This window comes from Dermacentor silvarum, chromosome 5, assembly GCF_013339745.2.
Source record: "Dermacentor silvarum isolate Dsil-2018 chromosome 5, BIME_Dsil_1.4, whole genome shotgun sequence".
NCBI classification, from domain to species: Eukaryota; Metazoa; Arthropoda; class Arachnida; order Ixodida; family Ixodidae; genus Dermacentor; species Dermacentor silvarum.
Window position 1 is genome coordinate 78,251,672 of NC_051158.1, and position 24,962 is coordinate 78,276,633.

At 44.1% G+C, this 24,962-nt stretch overlaps 2 protein-coding genes across 2 annotated transcripts in view; both read left to right on the forward strand.

Annotated features, from left to right (window-relative positions):
* The window catches only part of LOC119453512 (putative phospholipase B-like 2), a 29,494-nt gene extending 20,633 nt beyond the window's left edge, over window positions 1–8,861 (forward strand). The window contains exons 6-12 of the mRNA XM_037715557.2: window positions 576–667; window positions 1,613–1,770; window positions 3,027–3,119; window positions 4,001–4,072; window positions 5,040–5,192; window positions 6,468–6,627; window positions 8,620–8,861. Coding sequence (XP_037571485.1) covers window positions 576–667; window positions 1,613–1,770; window positions 3,027–3,119; window positions 4,001–4,072; window positions 5,040–5,192; window positions 6,468–6,627; window positions 8,620–8,802 — 911 coding nt within the window. The 3' untranslated portion in view covers window positions 8,803–8,861. The remainder of the gene's footprint in view (window positions 1–575; window positions 668–1,612; window positions 1,771–3,026; window positions 3,120–4,000; window positions 4,073–5,039; window positions 5,193–6,467; window positions 6,628–8,619) is intronic.
* Window positions 8,862–17,609: 8,748 nt separating this feature from the next.
* On the forward strand, window positions 17,610–23,714 carry LOC125945393 (uncharacterized). Its single transcript, XM_049667145.1, has 3 exons — window positions 17,610–17,876; window positions 21,838–21,935; window positions 23,504–23,714. The coding sequence occupies exons 1-3, from the start codon at window positions 17,659–17,661 to the stop codon at window positions 23,635–23,637; spliced, it is 450 nt and encodes a 149-aa protein (XP_049523102.1). The 5' UTR covers window positions 17,610–17,658; the 3' UTR covers window positions 23,638–23,714.
* Window positions 23,715–24,962: the final 1,248 nt, after the last annotated feature.

Sequence of the window (24,962 nt, forward strand, 5' to 3'; positions counted from 1 at the left end):
GCCACGACGTCTTCGGTTGAAGGAAACCAACAGCTAATAGTCCCGGCAAGACAGACTAGCTCGGTAGATATGATTGTTGGTTTTGTTTTGTTTTTTTTAGAGCGGTGTGTGCTACATTGACATGACCTAATACGGCAGTCGCCTTACGTCAACGTCTTAGTTTCGACATATGTAATTTTTTTGGCCAGCCTTACAAAATCATTCCGAAAAATACGTTTTCTCGTTAATTTTCTGGTGAAGTCAATCATCCCTTTGAGCTATATCAAGTTTCTTTTATCGACAAGGACAGAGAGTGTAAAACATGTCGTACACGTTCTTCTAAAAGCAACCACATCGAAACTTCCATTTCAGAAATGCTGCCTTCCTAATCAACAAATGTTCACTGCTTTCTCAGGTGTGGCAATGAATGCGTATTTTCTTTGAACAGGAATAAATCATAATGTGGTTATCATTACCACAACAATTTCATCAGGAAGGCGACAAGCGATCAGCAACTAGCATCTTCTTCATCCCTTGACCAGTCTATACGCTGTGCCCACTAACGTAGTGAGCGTGTGATTCTCTCTCCTTTTCAGATGAGCTCATCCCCGGCCACACACTCACATTCTCCTCCGCACCCGGAAGAATATTCTCCGGCGATGACTTCTACCTCATTTCCTCCGGGCTGGTAAGTACGGGACACTTTCGCCCGTATCGAATGCACAGTGGGCAGGCGATGGAAGACAGACAGACAACGCCCTTACCGCCCTTACCGCCCCTAGCCCCTTGCCTTGTCGGTCTGTAAAGTAACAGCTCCGACTTACTCGGAGACAGCTTGACACCCGTGTCCGCGAGGTAAGCCTCTGTCTCGTGCAAGGCCGCTTGTAGCCGATGGCACAGAACCTTTTTTCTGACTTGTCTGTATGGACCACGAGTGCGGCTTTCACTGAGCCTGAGATCAGGGTGTGTTTCAGACAGACAAAGCTTCCAACGTACTATGAACAGTGTTTAGTAAAGCAATAATCAAGACTATTTGGCACACATTCAGATTCAGATTCAGATTTTATTAGTACCAAAAAAGTTGTACAACGTCAATAATATACAGACAAGGGTCCCAAAGTGAAAGAACTGTAGTGGGACCCTTGGTAAATAATACAACGTGGTGATATCTATAGGCAGCAAATGAACGGTATTGTTTCATGGGGCAACACGTACGCTTGTCACTTATCATCAATTCAACACAAATATGTTGTGCGGAATTTTAGGAATAATAAAAAAACAAGGCAATACGTTGTGCTTCGTCCTTCCTTGTCGTAGTCTTAATTTTTTTAGTGTTAAAACTCAGAGCAACACAGTCATGTTCTATAAACGATTAGCATGGTGATTGTTAAACAGCGCTCAAAAAAGATGAGGGCAAAGAAAAGGTAGACGTAACACGCGCTGTCGCGCCTATACCTTTTCTTTGTCCCCATCTATTTTGATCTCAGCTTTACAATAACCAGGCAACTTTACCAACCCGCCCAACCAGCAGGACTCGTCGGATAAATGATTAGCTTAGTTTCAACCTGTCTGAGAGCATGTGAAACGACATCAAGGGGAAGAATACGTGTGACAGTGTAATACCGTTCTCTAGGCGACCATGGAAACAACTATCGGCAATGGCAATCCCGACCTGTACCAGTACATCACACCTCAGACAAACTTGGAGTTCGTGCGAAACATTGTCGCCAACCGACTGGCGACCACAGGCAAGGAATGGAGCGAACTGTTTGCGGAGCACAACAGTGGCACGTGAGTTCAATGTGCTTCCCTTAGCCTAAGTTAACTGGACAAGCACGCCACCCGGTTTGCAGTGCTTTTTGCGAGCCGCACAACGTATGGGTGCAAGTCTTAGTCGATGGATAGGGATGGCAGGTTGAAGGGAACTGGCTGAGAGAAGGCAAGAAATACGCCATGACGGGTGGGCTAACTATTGGGCAGATTAACTCTTTGTACTGAATAAGTTGTAGTTACCTTAAATCACAAAAATAAGGACCTGCGTAATCTATACCGTTTCTCCTTACTCTATAATACATGCCTGTATTCGAGTATGGGAGCATTAAACCCCCTCGCCTCCTTCATTTTGTTGGTATTCTGTTTAAATTGTTTGGGTCAGGCCTTTTTACCATGAAAGCAGGGGGGCGCCAATGACAGTTTCAGTAGGCGAAACAGCAGCTTTCAAAAGACGCCACTGAATTTAAAGAAAAAGAGAAGTTCAACTTGGTTGATTACATTCAAAGTCTATATGCTCTGACAACGTAATAAATTACCCCAAATTGCTGAAAATAATCTCTCCTAAGCAAGAATAAATGAACAGATAGAAAAAAAATCATGCGCCATTCCGCTGCTGTGAAGGTGGATTACCAGCGAAGCAGTTTAGCACACGACATCATCACCATCATCATCAAAGGCATGAGCAAATTTTATTTCTCTTGAGCGGCGACGGCGGTTGTACCGAACAAACACACACGCATACAAACTTTTATTTTTATCGGCGGTCTTGATCGCCTGCATACATCGCGTGGAAGACTACCGCCACCTCGGGGAGCTGAAGGAAACTAGACATGCGCGACGGGACCGCCAAGCCGGGAGGGCGCAAGGAAACTAGACACGCAAGCGCTTGGAACTTCAACAAAGGAAGCGCGTTGCGAGCGTACACATGGCCGACGCGGGTCGCACAGCGGCTAATCTTTGAGAAACCCTTATTATCTACCCAAGAGTCTACTGATTTTGAAAATGGTGCCTACTGATAAATAATATACTGAAAATGCATATCCAAGTGATGAGACGTATAAGCTTTTGCATAGAATGAAGCAATTTTGCACCAAATTCGGGAGCTGAGTTCTTGCGCACGCAGATCTCTTGACGGACGCGAAAAATGCAGAATCCTAGTCATAGACAGCTTCGCTGTAATAATGTTGCAGGAGATAGCAATGATGCAATAAGATGTGGTCGTCAATCTCTCCCCTCACTTATTTCTCACTTTTCAATTTGGGCCACTGATGCAGCTACAACAACCAGTGGATGGTGGTGGACTACAAGAAGTTCAAGCCGGGACAGCCTCTGCCTGATGGTCTTCTCTACGTACTGGAGCAACTACCGTGAGTGTTGTAACACGTCCCACCCATGCGAACACATATCACTTCGATGTTGGAGTGATAAGCTGTACGTCAGTAACTCTCGTACGAACAGCGTCAAATGTTACCAAAGTAAAGGCGGAGACAAGCGCAGAGGGAACGAAAGAATGGCCGATGTGGAGGCTCTCACATGACCTGTTTGGGCGCGGTCATGGTGACACAAAATGCATACCAGTGCATCGAGCTCAATGGCGCGTGCATCAGCGCTTTGTGATATGTTATAGGATCATCGCGTCAGATTTCTGTGTTGTCACAATTTCCTGAAATTTTCGTGATGAACTTATCACCAAGGCTGACTATGACTTCTCTTGCAAGTCTCTAATGGTGTCCTCGGCGTCAAAGAGGAAGCTTTGTGAGCAACATAGTTAACACCATAGTTAACACCATAGTTAACATAGTTAACACCATAGTTAACACCATAGTTAACATAGTTAACAACAGGTCCTGGAGCTCTTAAAATCTGGCGCATGCATCAGCGGTTTGTGATACATGACCAGCGCGTCCGTTTTCTGTGCTGCCACAATTTCCTTAAAAGTTCGTGATGAACTTGTCACCAAGGCTGACTACGACTTCTCTTGCAAGTCTCTAATGGTGTCCTTGGCACAAAAGAATAAGCATTGCGGGCAACATAGTTAAGCTCCTGGAGCTCTCGAAACATAAAAATGTGATAAGAAGCCAACAACAAAGCTGGGAATAAGGTTTGATATATGGTTGAATACGGAAGTGGTATTGTGTTTCACCCAAAGCAAAGAGTATTCTAAACGTTTGGCGAATAGCGAACGTTTATCAGTTGGCGAACAGTGTAAGGGTTCTAACGGTTTCCTTCTCTTTGTTTCAACACGCAGCCACTACATCAACATCACGGATGCCACGCACGTCCTTCGGAACCAGTCGTATTGGCCCAGCTACAATGTACCGTACGTACTGTGCTGTCCTGCTGTGCTCATGAATCACACGTACATTTAGCATTAATTGGGTTCAGATCATGTAACTTCCTATGCGGCTGCTGTCTTGCACAATGAGTGTAGAAAATGTTCTATTTGGAAGAACAGTGTTGTATTCGTGAATGCAAGTCTTGAAGGTGGAATGTTTTATCTCACGCACATATTCAGTGTCAAGTTGGCATGACTGTAGCTAATAATGGTTCGTTACATGATTTCTTGCTATCGAAATTTGTTATAGCGCATATCTTGAGGTAGCCAAGCTTTAAGTAACGTATGAGGTTTAACAGGCATTTCGAAATACCGACAAACCTTTGAAATTTTCCACTGAGTGGATGTGAGGAAATTTATTTTGGGTGCATGCGTTGTGCAATGTCCGTCAGATAAATAAGGATAATTGTTAGTGAATGTAAATATGTGCAATGTTCAGCATTAAGCAAGGTACAGAGCTCGAAGCAGAGCAACAACGATTCTTTACCGACATTTTGACGTGGTAGAGCGTGCACAATGTGATCAGCAGCCCCTGAGAACATTTTTTTGCGCACGAATGCTGCGCTGTTTCTCTGGCAATGAGTTCCAACGATTGTAACTGTGTAACTGCTTATAATCTCTGTCGGTCTTTTGTTTACCTTACACATTCATTGGATGGTTGCTTGTCTACTAATCGTTTTTAGACAACTCTTTCTCCCGCGGTGGCCACTGCTATCTACTGATCTAAAACAGCTGAGTAAAAAGACAATCTAAAAATGCAAAGTAAAAATTTATATCTTCCAAGATGTTAGGTCGCGTTAAACAGCACGTTCGAGTAGTGAAACTTACTTCCTAGTCTTCTTCACACCTTGGTGCGTCCACTTACATGCAGGACGTTAAATCACACGTACAGCTCAGAACACTCACCGTTTCTCTCCTATGAGTGTGTGCCATGTTGATTTTCATTGCGCAGTGCGTCGGAGTTCATCTTCAACATGAGCGGCTCGCAGAAGCAGGTGGAAAAGTTTGGCGACTGGTTCACCTATGACAGGACTCCACGGGCGCTCATTTTCAAGCGAGACCACGGCAAGGTTCAAGATATGGACTCCATGATCAAGCTCATGAGGTGAGGGAGGAAAAAGTAATTATTAAATTATAATAGGGTCAGATGACAGCCGCCTTAACGTTGCCCGTACAAGGTTAATTTGATGTTTTCATTAATCTGTGTTACTGGTACCATGTGATGTGGATAGGGGAACCAAACTTCCAAATTTTTTAGCAACAGCTGCATGAAACGAACCGACAATAGAAAACCAAGGGAATGGTAGGGTTCTCAATCGGTTCTTTACTCAGTTGAGTAATTAAAATTACGAAGGCATTAAAGTGCGGTAAACCTTATATTCTTTTTTACAGGAAACGAGAAACGAAAGCGGTAAAAAAAAGGATAACTGGCCAACTTTGCCGCCAGTAGATCTCAAAACCCCAATGCCCTAATGTAGCTTTTGATGTTCAGAAGGTAATTACTCCGGTACATTGCAAAATCGTACATGAGTGGCAGGGATAATTGGGGAAAAAGTGACATTATATCAGCTTGACTGGCTCCTCCACCAACCCTTCAAAAGACAAAGGCAGCCACAAAGAACCGTTTACACGTAACCTCGCTTGCGATGACAGTTGCGATGCTCTACCAGTCTAAGTATGCGAGGACAACAGAACTCTCTGGTGGTGCTGTTTCCAACGCATGACCAAATTCAGGCCACAATAAAGCGATGTCCACCCGCTTATTCTCGGTAGGAAACACTAAGCCTCTGAGGATGATGGCATGGCAAGGACAGAATACGGACATTGAGCTTTGAACTTGCAACTAGAATTGCCTCTCTCGGCTTTTATACCTTCTGTTTCTGTCATCCACTTATTCGCAGTACTAGAGGGGAGAGGCCCCTGCAGGTGCGCTGTGATCTCCGTGCGCAAAGAAACGTATTCCATGTGCATGCAATACAGCTTTGTATAACACTGCGCGTTATATTATGTACGCGGTTTGCATTCAAGCCCAATAACGCAATGCTGGAGGCATTGTATCTATTATATTTACACAGGTCGCCTCTATCTTTATCCAGTTAAACTGCTTTTATGTTTTCGCTTCCCAGTCTATATTTTCTTGGTTCTAGAAAAGGAGGGACCATTGTCTGTCCTTCATTTTTGTTGGCTTGAAATAAACATGTAACAAAGTGCGTGAGCGGCTCTTGATACTCGTATAGCCCCAATATAATGGAACCGTAATCATCAAACTCCGAGTTTTTACGCTGCTCACTGCCCGATTCAGACAACCCTGCACATCGTAAGTAATCGGCTTAACGAGGAACTTTTATCAAAATGCCTCCTGTTTGGTCTGTTCACTCAGGTACAACGACTACCAAAACGACCCGCTGTCGCGTTGCAACTGTACGCCTCCGTACAGCGCCGAGAACGCCATCTCGGCCCGGAGCGACCTGAACCCTCCCGACGGCAAGTATCCCTTCGGGGCACTTGGACACCGAGGTCACGGTTCCACGGACATGAAGGTAAGGAGATACTGTAAAAATAAAAAAAATATACTATGTGTCGCAAACGCTGTCAGGCAAATGGGTTGCACCCTGCGGTTGTGCTCTGATTTAGGCATGCAAAGATATAGAGGCCCGGATACCTTCGTATTCTGAAATAAAGTCACTATCGTGAAGCATAGCTTTGACACACGGCAGTATGTTTGTGCCGGCTGCAAGTCGAATGGCCTGGGAAATTTTGTGCCAGGTAATACCTGTGTTTTACGTGATGCGGTTGATTAGTCGCTGTGACTTGCTGTGCATGAGTCTGGTAACATGGATCTGACTCCTTGGTGGCACCTGCACTGTCGCAGAATCAAGAAATGAAGAAGGAATCATTATCGTTTCCAATGTATTTTGAATGCAGAATTGATGGACGTTGCCTGAGCTCTCATTAAAAAATTCTGTCGAAAATTTATCCTCAATATCGTTTATCGATAGTGCTCGGAGACATTCTGTGCATTAAGAACTAACAGTTTTTTACTAACAGGCTCGTATTTGTCACATAACCCCACAGACCGGCACAAATATTAACGTTGATTGTGTACTGGACATTAATGGGCGTAGAGTTTCCCAGCAATATCTCTAATATAATTGGTTGGTTGGTCGGCGTTGACGTACCAAGCAATACACGGGGATCCAGATATTTAGCGCAGGCTCCGAATAAGCATTGGCCGTACAGCGTTTTTTAATGTCTGCTGGCTCCATGTGCTTGTTTCGGAATACGACCGCCACTGCCGACGATGAAAGCGGTGACCTCCTGCTCCCGAGCAAAACTGTGGCAGAGTGGCTTTAAGTTGAGCAAGTCGAAATGGATTCATTATAACCGGATGTGGAAAACACCAAGAACATGGACAAAAACAAACGAGAAAGTCACAACGCTTTGTGTGTGTGTGTTTTTACGTTAGCTGTCAAGTTTTAACAGGATTGCCTGCCTTCATCGCCTAGGACACTTACTCTGTGGCCAATACATTCACAAGATGTGCATTTTCTTCGTCTATTCTTCTGCCCACTTTCTTCTAGGACCTCCTTTCAATCTGTTCGTATTTTCTGCAGAGAAACTTGAAGGAAAGTACACGTTGGCTAACCACTTTGCTTTTCAATAGAGGGCTATCTCTCTCTCGCATCTGAAGATTTATTTTCTTGTGCATATTCTATGGCCATATTATTGGTCCTACCGGCATATCTATCGATGTACGATTGAACGAGTATGCACCGTCTGTTAAAAATAATGCCGCTTTAACTTAGGCCGATAGTGCCGGTCTTGTAAGTGTTGAGTGTTCGAAAAAAGAGGCATTCTGTTAATTAATGCTCATCAAGTGACTAGCGATGTTATAAAATTAGGAATTAGAAACGAAAACCGTACGAAAAGCGGGAAACGGGTCTTATAATGTACCAACTAGCCCAACTGCAAACTAAACTGCAAATGGGGGGTTTCCAGGTGTTAGTCAGTGGTGGATTTGGTTGAAGTAATAGGGATTTCTTTTCCAAGATGTTCCTAACTCAGCGGTCAATATTGCTAAGTCCCGCGTTCTATTTTTATTGCCTTTTCTTGCGATGGTGATCATTCGAGATGTCGGTACATGCGCTTTACGTATTTTGTATATGCGACTGCGTTATTCCATATTCTATTTACTGGCACTTGCTCCGAATTAAATATCCCTTCTGTCGTTACAACGGTGCGTCCTTGCTGATTTTTGCCTTGTGTACTTGATCTTTTGTGCATCGTTTAAAATGAGAATGTTATAGCCACTCTAAAATCAGGGTGGTTTGATGGCAGAAAGCAGACGAAAATATCTTGTCTTTGTTCAGCTTGTATCGCTTTCAAGGTAAGTAAAGACTACGTAGACACAAACTGACAATACGATACGATTAGCTTTCTTCCATGCTCAGTCACACGCTCCGATACATTTCAACCTTTCTATTGTTTCGTTTTGTCTCTTCCTTTGACGTCTCATGCACGACACGCTACAGCTGACCAACTCGAGCCTTTTCACGAATCTGGAGTTCACGGCTGTTGGTGGCCCCACCTGGGACCAAGTACCTCCTTTCCAATGGAGCACGTCTGGACTCAAGGACCGACATGAGGGACAACCGGACCTTTGGAAATTCACACCTTTCACTCACCAGTGGCGCTCTGCAAGCGAGTACAACTGAACATTCAGTCAACTAACGCACATGGACTAAATAAAGATGAAATGTCCTAGGGACCTAAATTTGGTCTATTCCTTGTTTTTTTGGCCATGCCACTTTCAAGGACAACACATTTCAAAATAAATTATGGTGTTTTACGTGCCCAAACCACCGTCTGATTGTGAGGCACGCCGTAGTGAGCGACTCCGGAATAACTTGGAACACATGGGGTTCTTTAACGTGGGTGTATCTGCATTTCGCTCGCTTCGAAATGCGGCTGCCGTGGCCGGGATTCAATCCCGCGACCACGTTCTTAGCAGCCCAACATCATAGCCAAGAAGCAACTATGGCGGGTAACACATTTTACTAGAAGGCAGGGTGATCCAGTTGTGTGGTAATGCCAGTAAGACAAGTCTTCACCTGTGAGGCACGCCGCAACGAAGACGTAATTGCCATAAACGACGCTGCTCTTTTACTGACTTCCTTGGTTGATTATGTGGGGTGTCAAATCGCCAGTATGACGGCTTTATTAGGCGTTATTCTTGGCCACGGTTAATTTAAGAGGTGTTGCAAGAGTACCAGGTGGGCGTCTCAGCGGCCAGCGTCTTCTGTTTTTGACATAGCCGTTGTGGTGGATTGGCCAAGTACTGGGTAGTTTAATACAAATGTACGAAAAAATGAAATGTCAAGGAATGTAAACAGAATTTGTGAATGCGTATTGAGAATCACTAGTTGGATTGTTGCTAATGGTTTCATTAGAATGAAGAAATAAATGACAGAAAAAATACAGCTAATTGAAATTGCTTTGGTAGAGAAATATATAAAAAACTTAAGTTCTGGTTGTGAAGTCGAAATCCTCATTGACGCTGAAGTAAAATCCTGGATGGCATCGCAATGCTCTTGTCGCTGTGCCCAAGGGTCTAGGTCATCAAGGATAGTAAATTTTGAATGTTTAAGTCTAATATAAGAAGGCGGAACGGTGTTCCTAAGGTTCTTTTTCAAAAATTGAAACATCTTTGGTAATCAATAAAATGATCTCTTGTTTCGTTTTCCCCACAAAAGGGAGAGTTCGATGAGGGTACCAGACCAGCTCTGTGTAGTTAGAAATCTTGAAATGGAATTCGATAACGTCGTCTAGTGACTGCGATTTCATGTGTTCGCGTTTGACGGAGTTTACTGTTCCACGAAAGTGACAAGTGCTGAAAATCTGAGGAGCTTGTTAAAGGCGGGGCGTAAAATTTACGCAGCATCATTAGTCTCCGAAATCTAACCCCTTTGATGAAAGTTGGCGCCGGTAGGATTTGAATTACCGAAGCATTAGGAACGATTTCACCAACGAATCTGTCATTTCCTTAAGAAATAAACCCGCATGCCCTGGCACGCACACAAATTTAATCAAATCAGAATGAGGCGGCACTAATGATTTGAAAGCTCCCAAAACCTGCGAGTCACCAGAAGTACTGAGGGAGAAGCACCAAGACAGAGAATCCGTCACAGCCACTCTAGAACGTGTTGATGTAATTAGTTCACGGAGGGCTAGAATTGCGGATAGAATTCTGCTGTAAAGATGGGTACGAAGCCTGGGCGCCGAAAACAAAACGACAAATTGAGAATAGGAGAAAATGTTTCAATTCCACACTTTTAGCTTTGGGAAACGCCATTTGAGATAAGTCTCTTGATTGGTATGTGCAAAAAATAACAATTTAAGGTAGAGCTTAAGATAAGAAAATATAGTGCTTTTGCATTTTCGGGAAAAATTATAACCGAACTGTACCTTAGCGGAATTGGTTTTGCAACAAACATGAGTCATCCCACGAATTCGGACGTTCAGCTAATGTAGGAGAGTTTGCAAGGTGCCTTTTCTTTCCTACTTCCTGCTGGTAGTTTTCTTTTTCTTGCTTGTAATTCAAACACAAACACAGAATTTTATCAGCTTCTGGGGGATGCATCACAATCTTTATTTTGCTGATTTTGAGTTCATTTCTCAAGTTTTTAAAGGCATTTTTCTAATAATTCACTGTGGCCTGCGCCGCAAAATTTTTGACCAATCGCTAGTGCAGATCATCAGTGTGTGCGCGAAGTAGTGGCTGATGCAAGTATCACCATCACAAGGTGGCGCAAGATGTAGAAGAAGAAAGCAAAGTTGCTCTGGTGCCTACTGACGACACTGCGATCCTGAAAAGTTATTTCCTCAGCGCACCATAGGGTCACGAAATCACGTCGCCAAGCCATCAATCGTCAAGTTCGGCCTCAAGAACATGGGTGAGTACCGTTTGCACTCTCTTACAACGGAAAAAACCGGCCCATCAGGTGTAGAACCGAGCACTCTCTGGGTGGGTATTTGGAATTGGGAAGCATGAGAAGTAAATACGAGCTAAATAGACTTTATATATGCGAATAATCCGTCATGCTTGATACCCGGACCAGCCAATTATTGATGGAAGGTAATTTGTAAAACTCATGTTCAAAAGCAAAATAAATTGCCGAATAATGAGACCCTACGAAGGGTTTTAAATCAGACAAAGGAACTGTCACCTTGAATGAATATGTATATGGAGTTAGTGAGGAAAAGCATCTGGAACATTTTGAATCACTACACCGACGTCACCGCTTTCTTATTTTCTTCTAGTTCTTCAAACATAGTTTAACTACAAGCTGTTTCAGCACAACGTTGCTGAGAGAAGAGACTCTGTTCCCTCTATATTTTGATTTTTAGAAAGCCAACCTTAGGCAGTGATAAGGAATTATAAAAGCAACAACTAGGCCTCTTTCTGGATGGGTAAGTATTGCTCCTTGAAACTGGTGCAAAGTAACAAACATGATTAGCTCCTCGCTTCTTGGCGTGTTCTTGCCGAATCTTAGCAGATGGTTCTACCTCTCCGCAGTCGTCGCGCTGTCACCTGGCTCACCTTTGCCGGTTTAATTAGTGAGCACAGGCCTGGCGTACTAAGCACTACGATCAACGCTTGTCGCTCTGCTGTGCAGATAAATAGAGAGAAAAACAGAGAAGTGGTTCAGTATTTGTGATAGCTTATCTGAACAATCCCACGAAATTATGGGCTACTCCTCTGACAATAACACGAAGGTTTTGGCCTATTGTGGTGCTGTTTCATAAAACCAAGCGACATAATTCTACGGTATTTGCAGTTAGAATTCATTAGGTGAAATGATAAACTCAGCAGTACGAAATTAAGAAGTTGCGAAGAATTAGGAGCAGAAAAGATGCAGGATATCTGGCGCCGTATACAACTATTCCTTTTGCCTTTCGACATCGGCTGACGTGTAGTCGCGACCCCAATATCAACACCTCTAATATTAAAGACATTGGGCCAAGTGAAGTATAACATACTACTGTGTATTCTACACGTCGCAAAAGAACATTCAACGTAACGACTCTGCGCACTAGTACAGGGGACGAAATGCTGAGGTTTACACTGTTTTGAATAGACTTGCCGGAAACACCCTTGACATTGTCTGGTGCCCTAAGTATAAATTAAATTAGTTTTTCCTAAATGTGTAGCTTCATTGCTTCACAATGTTTTATTACGTGTAGATATCTATGCGTTCTTATTCAGGTCACCATTAATTTATATTTCGACTTTCTTGTGCTATCTTGCTGCAGATGAATATACGTGCGAATACTTTGAGCCCTTGTTCATTTTTTTACGCAGGATTACGTGAACTATTGTGCTCCTTGAACGACGCTGCTGAAGTGCGTAGGGCTCAGAAGTTTTGTAAAGCTGTCTTTAGTGTTTTTTTCTGATGTCCTCCGCTTCTTATTGAAGTGGAAATAAAATGATTGATTGATTGGATCGGTCATTGGAGGTATCAAATGATAATGAATAATATATGAAGAATATAATTCGTGCAATAGATTTCCCCAGCATTTCGTTTTGCCAGCACATACAATATATTGCTAGCCGCGGAGACCTTATATGAAAAGTTAAAATTGCAGAGAGCGGCAAGAGTAACGAAGACGAGACGACGCACACGACGCGTAAGTACACAATAGCCACATCGCGTTTCACACGTCACATTTCTCATCGTCGAAAATAAACGAAACAAACATCGTGGACAGAGTACGTTGTCAACGATCGGGCGAGGTGCTGCATCCGCCGCTTCTCTGGTCGCGTTTTTGCCTGCTTGAACGAAGATAGGACGACGGTAAACCGCGTCGGTGGACGTGACGTCATCGGATACGGTGTCCTTAGCGAAGCAAAGTGCAATGGTTCCGATGTTGTGTGCTCCTTGTTTCGTATAGGCTCTCAGCGCGCGGCTTGATTCGTTATGGTTGACGTGCTTGACGTTCGGAACAAGCAAAGCGCTGAATTAACACCGTCGAGAAAGATAGAACTACGATAGCAAAGTGCTTTTGCTATCGCTTCCGTGCGCGGATCTACAAGCAAAGGGCTAGAATTGCGTCTGTGTAGGTCTTTATCGTAGGTTTAGAACAGGCAAAACACTTGAATTCGCTCGCAGCCTTTTTCTGAGCCGACGAAAGTTAGCACGTGTGTATACGGCATGAAAATGTACTTTGCATGCCACGGCACAGAGGTGGGCCATATTTTGCCTTGAGTCGTACGTGTCATGTGGCCTTCACTGTGAGCGCTAATTATTTTATCACAAGTAATGGGATTCACACATATATTTATAGTATTTAGTGCAACCACAGGATCACACCTTGTGTGCCACGACGCTAAATGGCTTCCTCCGCCCGCCACTTGGATGGCAGACCACTTTCGATGGAAAAGATCCTGGGATATTTATCCAAGCAATCTTGCATGCAAAAGGCCAAAGATATCCTATTGCGCTTTTTGAAGGCCACTGAACTATTTCAATGACTGTGACTGTCAGCGAACATTTCTCTGCGAGTGTGTTCACAATCACTGGCGCTTTTATACTTTTCTGATGTTTTTTGTTTATATTTATCTGTTCTCATTTGTAGGGAAGGAAGCAGCGCATGGCCCTAGTTAACCTTCCTGCTTTCCGGCTTCTTTTTCTTCTCTCTTACTACAAGTGATGCATTTTATTGTGAAACGATTCAGAAGCCTTAAAACACAGTCTTAGACCTTGGATTAGAACTGGGGGCGGGTGCTTGGTAAGCTGAGAGACAGTAAGAGTTGAATTATTGGTCCTATATCAAATTACAATGACACATTAGGAGAGGAACTCCCATGCGAGCAAATAATTCCGGCGTAAAGGCATATTTAGGAAGCGACAGAGCAGTCCTGCTAAACTTGTTTCGGAGTTGCAAATGATCGAAGCACTTCCAGAACTTTTATTTTAATAAATGACTCTGACATGGTAGAGGAGTTCCGGTTCCATCCGCTGATCTTGGTAGACGAGTCTCAACAGCCCTGTGCCCAAGTTCATGGCTTCACTCATAGCGATCGAGAAGAGAGTTTTACAACTGTTGACTACCTTTCTTCTAGACACGGAGTTGGTGAACGTGTAGTGACACGTCCTTGCTAACAATGCTAAGGCAGAACAATTGCCAGCTAAGCATGTCAGGCTAACCTCGCTTGCTGCAACACCCCTGCCACCGCCGCCACCACCACCAGAAATCACGGTGCCTATCCCTTTTTAAAGGAACAAATTTAATGCTGCATTTCTGTCAAACAATCATCTAAAGTGGTTTTATGGACTACAATAACTTAGCCTGCGAATACAAGGCTGTGTTAGCTCAACATGTGTGATATTCTTTTTACAGAATCCTCAGCCGGGACAAGTGCGGTAAGTACCAGAGGCAGGCAACAAAAATTTGCTACAACATCTTTCGAGAACCGTTTTCTGAATCCATGTTGTGATGGCGAAATCTCAATTTAAGTTATGTATATTGTAAATCGCGTAAATATGGAAATTTCAGGGGCAAGTTCGAATATAAGCTAACGCAAGACATAGGAAATTTGAGATCGCCGGAAGAGGCCTTCATCCTGTAGCAGACACAGAAATAGGGATGATGATGATGATCACAATGATATTGTTATTAGTTTGAAGGGAAAAGGGTGCAAGTTTTCTTCTTGCATTATTTCGTAACCTTTTGAGGACGGGTACCCGAAGGAAATTTATATTTTTATTTAAATGTGCAAATAGACCGAGAGTAAGTGTATTCAACGAACAGAAAAAAAAAACAGTTTCTGGAAGCCATTTCAGCAATAGGGGGGGGGGGGGGGGGGCGAACACTGGAAACGAGCTTCACTCCTAGCTACTTATGGCTTTCTTAGGAACTTGTGCACACAGTTCTCGTCGGATGTGGAACATGGTCGTACATCGTATTTGCTTCACATTAACTGTGATATCACTGCAGCGGGGCATCTTGCCTCAGTTGGTATCCTCTGACTTTGCTTTTGAAATTAAGTGCACCGCGTGCCAAACTACTACTTCCTCATCTTGTGCCTCTGCTCTAATCCAACAAATGACGCTTTCTGCCTGTCATTCAGTGCTGGCCGAAGCCATTTAGTCAGAAACGCTGTACTGAATACCAAGTGTCAGCAAGAAAAAAATTGTTTGGTGCGTTGCCTGTAGGCAACACTCGTCGATATTATTGCAGATAAGAGTTTCGTCGGTAGAGACGGAAATATTCCGAAGGTACACATTGAAGCACATAAGGTTACCGTGCTTGTGGTTATTAATACAAAAATAATGTTCCTTGTCCGAAAAAGAAAATGTGTCCAAAGCAACCACCCATTTTTCTGAAAGAAATCCGACGCACTGAAATGAAGGCCTCTCAAATTTGTTTTTGCGCAAATATCTGCTTTAATTTTTTCTCTTAGTTGACATTAAGAGAAAAATACGGAGTTGGGCAGGCCATGTACTGTGTAAGATGGATAACAGGTGGACGGTTAGAGTTACAGAATGGATACCAAGACAAGTGAAGCGCAGTCGAGGACGGCAGAAAACTTGGTGGGGTGATGAAGTTCGGAAATTTGCAGGTTCAAGTTGGAATCAGCTAGCGTAAGGCAGGGGTAATGGAGATCGCAGGGAGAGGCCTTCGTTCCTACAGTCGACATACATATAGGCTGATGATGATGATCGTGTGATTTGACACGCGTTAAGATGCCACAATAGCTAGGTTCGCCGATTTTGAAATGTCTTTTTTACTATAAATAGGCGAGCGTACAACCTTTGTCAAAAGTAAACAGGCTACTGCAGGCATTGACCACTCGTGTCACTCATATCTGTGCTACTTTTGCCGTGGCACTCAGGGCACCACAGATCTCTAGATTATGAGTACGAGAGCTTTTATTGCGATAACAATTATTATTAACACTTCACGCGCATTTCTGCGGTAGTTGCCATCGCCGTGATGTTCCGCATAATGACGGTAACATCGTCGCCACGCGCCGTATGCTATATGTGTGAGTGAAAGCGTGCGAGGGTGAGCCGAGAATGGTGGCTCAGTCTCGCGCGCGCAAGGGAGGGAAGTAGCAAGGAAGCGCGCCATCTTCTGTCGCGCGCAAGGCACCGGGGGAAGGAGAGGGAGGCGGCGTTCTACTAGGTGGCCCTATGTTGAAAGCGATCTGTGAAGGGGCAGAGTGCGCCGAGTGCTGGTAGGTTCGTGTGCGCTGTGGTCTCGCCGCTTAGTTCTCCTTGAACCGAGAGGCACAACGGAGCTGAATTCGCTCGCTGCTACAGCCGCGCTTTCTCGCTCCAGCGTTTTGACAGCGAGTGTGCGCGGAGCGAGATGTGCTGATGTTTGCTCGTGCGCGCGTGACACCAAGCTTGTTAATTTAGTTGTTAAGCGAACGTTTACAAATTTATACGGCCGATAAAACTACTATCCCTACTTCGTATTGATGTCTACTAATTTGCTGTCGCAATCGATAGCAAATTAGTTGAAAATGACTAGAGCAATCGCTTCGCCTTCCGGCCGAAACTGCGACTAATTTCTTTTATTCACCAGAGCTTTGAAACTGATGGCATACCACAGGAACGCTCTCTAGGAGCCTGCACTCAGCCTGACGGCCGCAGGTAACCACAGCGTTCTCTAAAAAAATTCTACGTTAACCAAGAGCAAGACTTGCCATGTGGTGGTCCAAGACGATCCTCCAGTGATTTTTCGGCGATACCTGAGAGCATGTTTGCTTACAGCAGCATCGATGCTCGCAAAGGTCTGCAGCATGCAATGCACGTAAATGTTAATGTGTGGGTAATCTGAAGGCGTTCTGGTTCGGGAGGTCTGCAGTCTAGCCTCCTTGGGATACGTTGGATCCAGCAAGGAATAAATACGTGCACGCAAAGTAGTACTCGCTTTGCTTACCATTAAAGGTAGCTTTATGAGGTTCGTCCATAAAGCCAAGCTGGCCGTTACACAGTACTCTGTACTTTCTACTGCGTACGCAAGCGTTCTGCGCTCGCTGCGGTAAAAGACAATAGTACAATTGACTTAGTGCGGCTTCGCTGTGAACTATAGTTCTCACATTCCTATTTTTTTCAAGTTTATCCTTGTTTGTGCGCATGACCACAGAAACAGGGTAGTTGCACGAAATGTGGAATGCGGTGGAACGAAGAAAAAGAAAGCGTAAAGGGCACAGCAACTCGTTCTTTAAATGTACACGTAATCGGAAAAATTAGTTGATTATGAAAACAATTTATAAAGTTGAAGGGAACAGCCGTCACCGTAGCTGCTTTAGTAGAACAAGGTAAGCGTTTTGCGGTCGTTAATTGCACGGCTCCCACCGGCTGTAAGTACTCCACATTAATTTTCAGTTTTCCTGCATAGAAGCGTAAAGCTTATCCCAATGTAAACATAATTTATCTTTCCAATAAAAGCAGTTCGCTCTCTTCGGCTTCAGGGTCAGCTGGTTTCGTGTGGTTTTTCCTAAAAAGGTCTACTCGTTCGGGTTCGCGTGGTTCTTCTCGTTCCACAGCACAATCTGTATGTTTGTGCTATCCTTTTTACGGCAGCCTGACACCGAAGCGAGCAGCGCGAGCACCAGGTCGAATGTCTATTCCGGCGGGTCCCCGCCACAGAGTCATCCCTCGGAGACCCAGCTGCAGGCAAGCGGTGCTGACGACGTCGCCCTGAACATTCGCCGCATGGCCGGGACGCTTCCAGACCTCGTTCGCGTCGCTCAGGAAAGACTCGCGGCACAAAGGTGATTGGGGAGAGAGAGAGTAAGGTCACGGGGTTGACTTCCGGCCGCGACGACCGAATTTTAATTCACTGCTAATGCCGCTGAAAATATATTCACTACACGTGACATCCATGTATTGCTACAAAAAAAAGAAGAAAACACAGGAGATTGGCAATTTCGCCCTTCGGGCAATGTATCGAAAGCAATAACAAGGTTTACAATGGCGTTTCAGCTTCAACGGGGGCATTCTGACAATACGCGGGGGCGACGCGAAGCTGTGCGCCCGACAAGCGCACGCTGCGCAGCAGACGCAGCGCTCTCGCATTTCAGTAGCGCTAGCCGGATGCGCAGCCTTGGTGCGTTCAATAAAATTGTTATGCAGGGTGTCCCACGTAAGTTATGTCAAAATAAAAAAAAGGTCACAGGCCTGCGCGACACGCGCAGCACAGTCACAGCGTAAGCTGCTGGAGCGGCTCAAGAGTAGCTCCAATTTAGGCACCAAGCACACCAGGGTCGTCGCGAGAAAGTCTCTTTGCCTCGTTTTGACGAGAACGATCTGAACTGTCCGCCGGGCGTCATTGGCGAGCTGCGCACGATGCGTCTTCGTGCATGTTAACTAGATGGCGCCACCATACCGGCGGAGAATGGAAATCGCTTTTTTTTGCGCGTCTCGTTTGTATGGCATCTCGTCATCTGCGCCTTAACTAGATGGCCTCACCATACTGGCGGAGGCTCCGATCGTCAGCGTCTGCGTTTATAGGGGTTTTTTCCCACTATCACAAGTGCTTGCGTGCCTCAGTGGTAAAGTATCCGACTCGCGCACAGCGGTCCTGGGTTCGATTCCGGCGGAGACCGGGTACTCATTTCTCATTTTCAGCGATAGTGGTTACGCGGAGGGGGTGGCGGCAGAATCATCGCGCTAGGGAGCCTACATGCAACAACGGCGTTGCATGTAGGTTCCGTACATCGCGACCCGAAACGGCTATTGGAATGAGCCCATAACAGCTTACGCTGTAAAATGTGCGAATGCCACGTAGCTGGACAGAACCGCGGTAACGTTGTTTGCCGTCGCTTGGAGCAAGTCAGACTATTTGTTTTTGGTATTTCCCCTAATTACGTGATCAGTTATTACTGAAATATTAAGTTCTCAAAGAATATAATCAGATCAAAATTGTCAATAGGAAATTGTAAAGGCCATCCCGCGAAATTCCCGATCCCTCTTTATGTTGCTCAATGCGTGCTACATCAAAGTGTTTTTTTCCAAGTCAGGAAACACACGCAAGAGCATGCGAAAAGTGCCGCTCAACTAGTCGCACTCTTTCGTGTTTTGGGGTCTTGTCGGCATTAACACTTACTTCTAACATGCTACGGTAGCCCAGTGGCTATGGCGCTCTGCTGGTCAGCTCGAGGTCCCGGGTTTGATCCCGGTCACGGTGGCCACATTTCAATGGGAGAGACACTCACAAACGCTCGTTTACTTAGATAATGAGCACGTTAAAGAACCTCAGGTGGTCAGAAGTATTCCAGAATACCTTTCATTTTAGGAAACGTTTGCACCCCCGGGGGCTTATGCAACGCCATCTGAATAACACAAGGCCTGTTCACTCCGATCCATGACGTCATTCTACCTGGCCCGAGCTGTCCGTTGCCAAGCCTGACATGACCAAAGCGATGCCGTCGAAACCCCCACTGTTTACTCAGGAAAATCCCCATTAGAATCCATGGAAGTCGCGCCAGGTAGCATGACGTCATGGATCGGAGGGAACAGCCTTGTGCTATCCAGGCGGTATTGGCTTATCTTGCCCGACAAGAACAAGCCTACAATGATTGTAGAATACAATGATTGTACACTTTTCTTTTCAATGACAGTGGTAAGCTCCCAGTCAGGATTTGGCAATGCCTGCCGTATGCATGCCAACCCAATTTTATTCTTCTGTAAATTTCCTTATCATGATCAGCGTCCCCTGTGACTCAGTAATTGACCTAGATAAACGTACTCCTTTACAGACTCTAGAGGCTGACTGGCGATCGTGAATTCTTGTTCCCTGCCCAGACTATTGAACATTACCTTTGTTTTCTGCATATTAATCTTCAACCCCACTTTTACACTTCCTTGGTTAAGGTCCTCAATGATTTGTTGTAATTTGTCCCCATTAATTTGTTGCTGAATAGGACAATGTCATCTGCAAACCGAAGGTTGCCGAGATATTCGCCGTTGATAATCACTCCTAAGCCTTCCCAATCAAAGAGCTTGAATATTTCTTCTAAGCATGCAGTGAACAGCATTGGAGAGATTGTGCCTCTTTGCCTGACCCCTTTCTTGTGGAGAACCAATGTAGCTGTGGAATCTTTGTAGATATTTCCCAGGATATTCCCGTATGCCTCCTGAACTCCTTGATTATGCAATGCCTCTATCACTGCTGGTATCTATCCTGAATCAAATGCCTTTTCATAATTTATGAAAGCCATATAGAGAGGTTTATTGCACCCTGCAGATTTCGCCGATTACCTGATTGATGACATGGATGTGATCTATTGTAGAATATCCGTTCCCGAGGCCAACCTGTTCTCTTGGTTGATTGAAGTCAAGTTTTGCCCTGGTTCTATTGGAATTTATCTTGGTTAATATTTTATACAGTACTAAAAGCAAGCTAGTGGGCCTATAATTTTTCAATTCTCTGACGTCTCCCTTCTTATGAATTAGTATAATGTTGGCATTCTTCCAGTTTTCTGGTACACTTGAAGTCATGAGACATTGCGTACAAAGGGCTGCAAGCTTTTCAAGCATGATAACTCCTCCGTCTTTAATTAAATGGACTGCTACTCCATCTTCTCCAGCAGTATTTCCCCGGGTCATGTTTTGCAAGGCCTTTCTAAGTTCATCACTAGTTACAGAAGGAGCCTCTGTATACTGGTCATCACGGCTTCGAATGAAAGTATAGCTTGGCTGCTCTGGGTACTGTACAGATCAGTATATAATTCTTCGCCGCTTTTATTATGTCATCGACATTGCTGATGATATTACCCTGCTTATCTTTAAGTGCATAAATCTTGTCTTGTCATATGTCAAGTTTTCTTTTCAGTGATTTAATGCTGCGTCCATTATTTACAGCTTCCTCAATCTTTCCCGCGTTTTAATTTCGAATATTCCTTACTTTCTTCTTGTTCATTAGTTTTGGCAGCTCAGCGAATTCTATCTAATCTCTTGAGTTTGCCACTTTCACGCTTTGTCGTTTCTTTGTTAGGTCGTTTGTTATTTGGGAGAGCTTACCTACTGGTGGCCTTGGTGGCTTACCTCCCACTTCAATTGCTGCTTCTGAGATCAGCCTAGTTACGGTTTCATTCATTACCTCTATGTTATCTTCATCTTCCTGTTCTAAAGCTGCACACTTGTTTGCAAGCCCCAGCCTGATTTGGTCTGCTTTTACCCTTATGGCGTCTTGGTTCTGCATATTGTACCTATATACGGCAGCCTCCGCAAGAACAAAAAGTTTGAAGTACCATCAATGCGTCCCAGAAAGCTCGCAAAAATGGCGTTTCTGATACCGAAATTGAAAAAAAAAACAACGCCATGGTTACCACTCGCCGGAAATTACAGATCGTTGAGAATAAGCGTGGTTTGTCGGCCTTACCTTCGAAATTCGGTCATGCTCACGGCACCCTGGAAATATGGAATGCGATGCGCTAACTGGCATTAGCGTCGCATTTGCTAACCAGCATGCGTGCGCATCGTCTGTCAAGGCTGCTGTTTAAATGCTGTGAGTAACAAAATCGCACACTAACCAGCCCTACAGCGTTCGAACAGTGCTTCGAGAGTAAATACTATTCATTTATAACCAACTGAGCCAAAGTGCAATTTGGTGCCATTTGGTCTTCAAAGAGAAATATCGAATGCCCTCAGAGAAATTTTGCCAACTACGTTCTGAAATGTTCCAACACAGTGACATTGCTGGATGTGCTCTTCTTTTGTTTTCTTTTGTAGGGAGATTGAAGCTTCTAACATACTCTACTTCGGCTGTGGCTTCTGCTTCCTCATGACCTTGTCCGCTGCACTGCTGCTATACGCGGTCGCCAGAGAAGGTGATTCGATAACCTCTTTTTAACAGAGAAAAAGAAAACCAAAACTTCTTGAAATAACTTCAGTATACAGATGAGTACCCGAATCAAAATTTTGGCAGTTCTACACCTGACTCTCCTGTTAAGACGAAGCTTTACACGGGGGTAATCGAGATCACCCTGTTCAAATAGATGCAAAACTGAGAAATGTTCTCGTTCAAACGAGCGCTGACGCGTTTTAAATGAAACTGCTTACACTTGAGGGAGAAAGCTGGGTTCGACTCATAGAAGCAGACATTCGTTTGAGGCCGTCAACCTATCGACCTATGATTAAGGTCATTACCTAAGCTAGCAGACAAACCGGTATATTACCGACTCTAGTTGGTGAAACTGAAGTTCAGGCCGTTAATAATACTAAACAAAGAAAAAGAGAACGATAAGGCAGGAATGTAACCGACAAAGGTTTCACAATGATGTAGGGTGAAAGAACTCAAGCACCGATTTTCCTTCGTTAAGTTGAACAGACGTGGTAGCCTGGTTCCTTGCTCTTTTTGTATCTCATTTGTATTTCCCGCCAAAAAATTTACCAATTCTGTTATGATTAAGTAATTTGAATACTGAAAAGGTCTGTTTACGTTGGTGGTAGTTTCAGAAACGAAGTTGCAGTTAGATATGATAACGACTGAAATTGTTACTTAAGTAATTACAAGGAAGTGCTCTCTGTTAGGTGCGCTGGTACCTGGTTCCACTGAAATGGAGACGTATTCTCGGCCGGTCACTTTCGGAGATACCACTTTCAGTGCGCACTGATTGGCTGGTTAAAACAAGCTGCTACCATCATCCAACACGCCGTTACTGCGTCACGCGAAAGTGATAGTATCGCCGAAAGTGATCGTTCAAGCATACCCCCTCTGCTGCTATATACATCTTGACAAGAGAGGTGTACGCAAGGAGATGGGGGACTTGAAAACAATCCGCAGTGGTCGAAGAAGGAGGAAGCTGAAGACTGTGCTTTGAAAAGTAAACTTCATCAGGGCTAACACAAGTGCTCTTGCCGAAACGTTGGTTCCAGCGACATTTCTTGTCCTACCACTGTTGGTGAGTTACACCTTGTATAATAAGAAGTGTGGGTGAGAGATCTTACGGCGAGAAAAAGGAGATCTCAGAATGCATTATACAAACAACAGCAACAACAACTACTACAACAAATGCTACTATACTATTACTACTACTACTACTACGACTGACAACTTACTCCAAAACAACAACAACGAGATTGAAAGCAAGTATGATCTTACATCAATAACAAGCAATAATTTAAGGGTGCCCACAACCGGTTTGGAGGAAAGAAAACAACGACCCGAACAAAGAAAGAAATGAGCCTTTCCATTGCGATAATATGACTGAACTACTGAGGTGCCCAGTTAACGAGAGGAACAATTGAAGTTATTTCTTCCGAGTCCATGTTTGCATTCCAGTCTACTAGTTCTGTTAGTATTAGTTCTGTCATTATTAGGAAGTTTGAGAGTGCTGGTGATGGTGGCCTTCTTTTTATATAGTAACCGAAGAAAAGGTCTATGATATTCGTCCAGTGTGGAGACCAACGATGGGCAAGACGGAGATAGACAGCGTGCCCACAAGGTCAACACATTCATCAGCAGAGGCTTCGGTCACCGGCGGCACGGGCGGTTCAGGGACGACAGTTTCAGTCGATGCTACCACGTAGACAGCGCCGTGCACATTCGTCGCTATCCAAGGCTGTGTTTAGAGTCACGTTTCACGTTGAACGGCCGACGCCACAATTTGAACAAAAGCAAGAGTAACGCTTGAGAAATACGTTGTTAAGCTAATAAACGCAATAATGGCAAAATGCGGTCATAGCGTTATTTACTTGTGTCGACCCCCGACATCACTATTTGAAGAGTAAAAAAAAAAAAGAGTAGCCTCTAAAGAAATATGTTGTTAACAACCCCCACGAATAAAAAAAAAAACTGCCGTTGTTACATATTATTAAGAGACCTTTATAAGGTATGCAATTAGGTATGGATTTCAATTACACAAAAAGTTCGCGCCCCGTTTTTTTATGATCCGCACCCGAAATATAGGCAAAACAATTTTCAAGCTAATAAATGCAATCCTTATAAAATGTTATTGCAGAAGTTTAATCATTATAACCCTTAGTAAAACTGGCAACTCTTCCTTTTACCTAATTAATCAGTAGAAAGCGGCAACAGTCTTTGTCAACGGTACTATTATTGCGTTACAGCAGTATCAAACATCGCTGCCTTAATTTGTATCAAATAAAAAAAGTAATGTTACATAAATGCATGTCGTTAAGGTAATTATCTCCATAAGTGAAAAGGCTTGTTATAAGATACTTTTATCAAAAATTTATATATTGCGCTTTAGAAGCAGAGAGAAAATGTTAGGCCTCTAGGGCCTGCTCTATACATAAGCCCGAAATGAGAGCTTTAGGGAACCGGTCGAAAACGCTTATCAAACCTACACAAGGCCGGAGCAATATGCGTCAGCAACGCTAAAAGAAAAACGCGGCAGGAGGGTTCATTTTTTTTGTTAGGCGACTTCGTTTAAGAAATGAGAAAAAAATCAAATCAGAAATCAAACTTTATTTTGAACCACTTATACTACGGCAGTCGGCAAACAGCACAAGCCTTGAGACGCGTCTCACTAACTCGGTGAATATCCTAATTCGATTCTCAAATGTTGCGCAATCACTCAGAGTCAAAAGCTCCCGTTTATATATTCAATACTTAACAAAAGCACAAGCTTTGACACGTCTCACGAATGGAGCCGGCACTGATATACTTCCGAAATGCACAGCAGTTTGTTATAATAAAGGAGATCGGCTAACTGAAAACTATAAGCAAAACCAAGTAAATTGCTCATAAAAGATTCATCCACACGACGTCTACACGTTTGCGCTAATTGCGAACTCTTATTTCTGCGTCAGCGCGTATATTCGTGCAGTTGTGCATGTTGTCGGCGTTCGGTCTGCTCTCGAAGAAACGGACCAAGGCCTTCGTGAGTCGC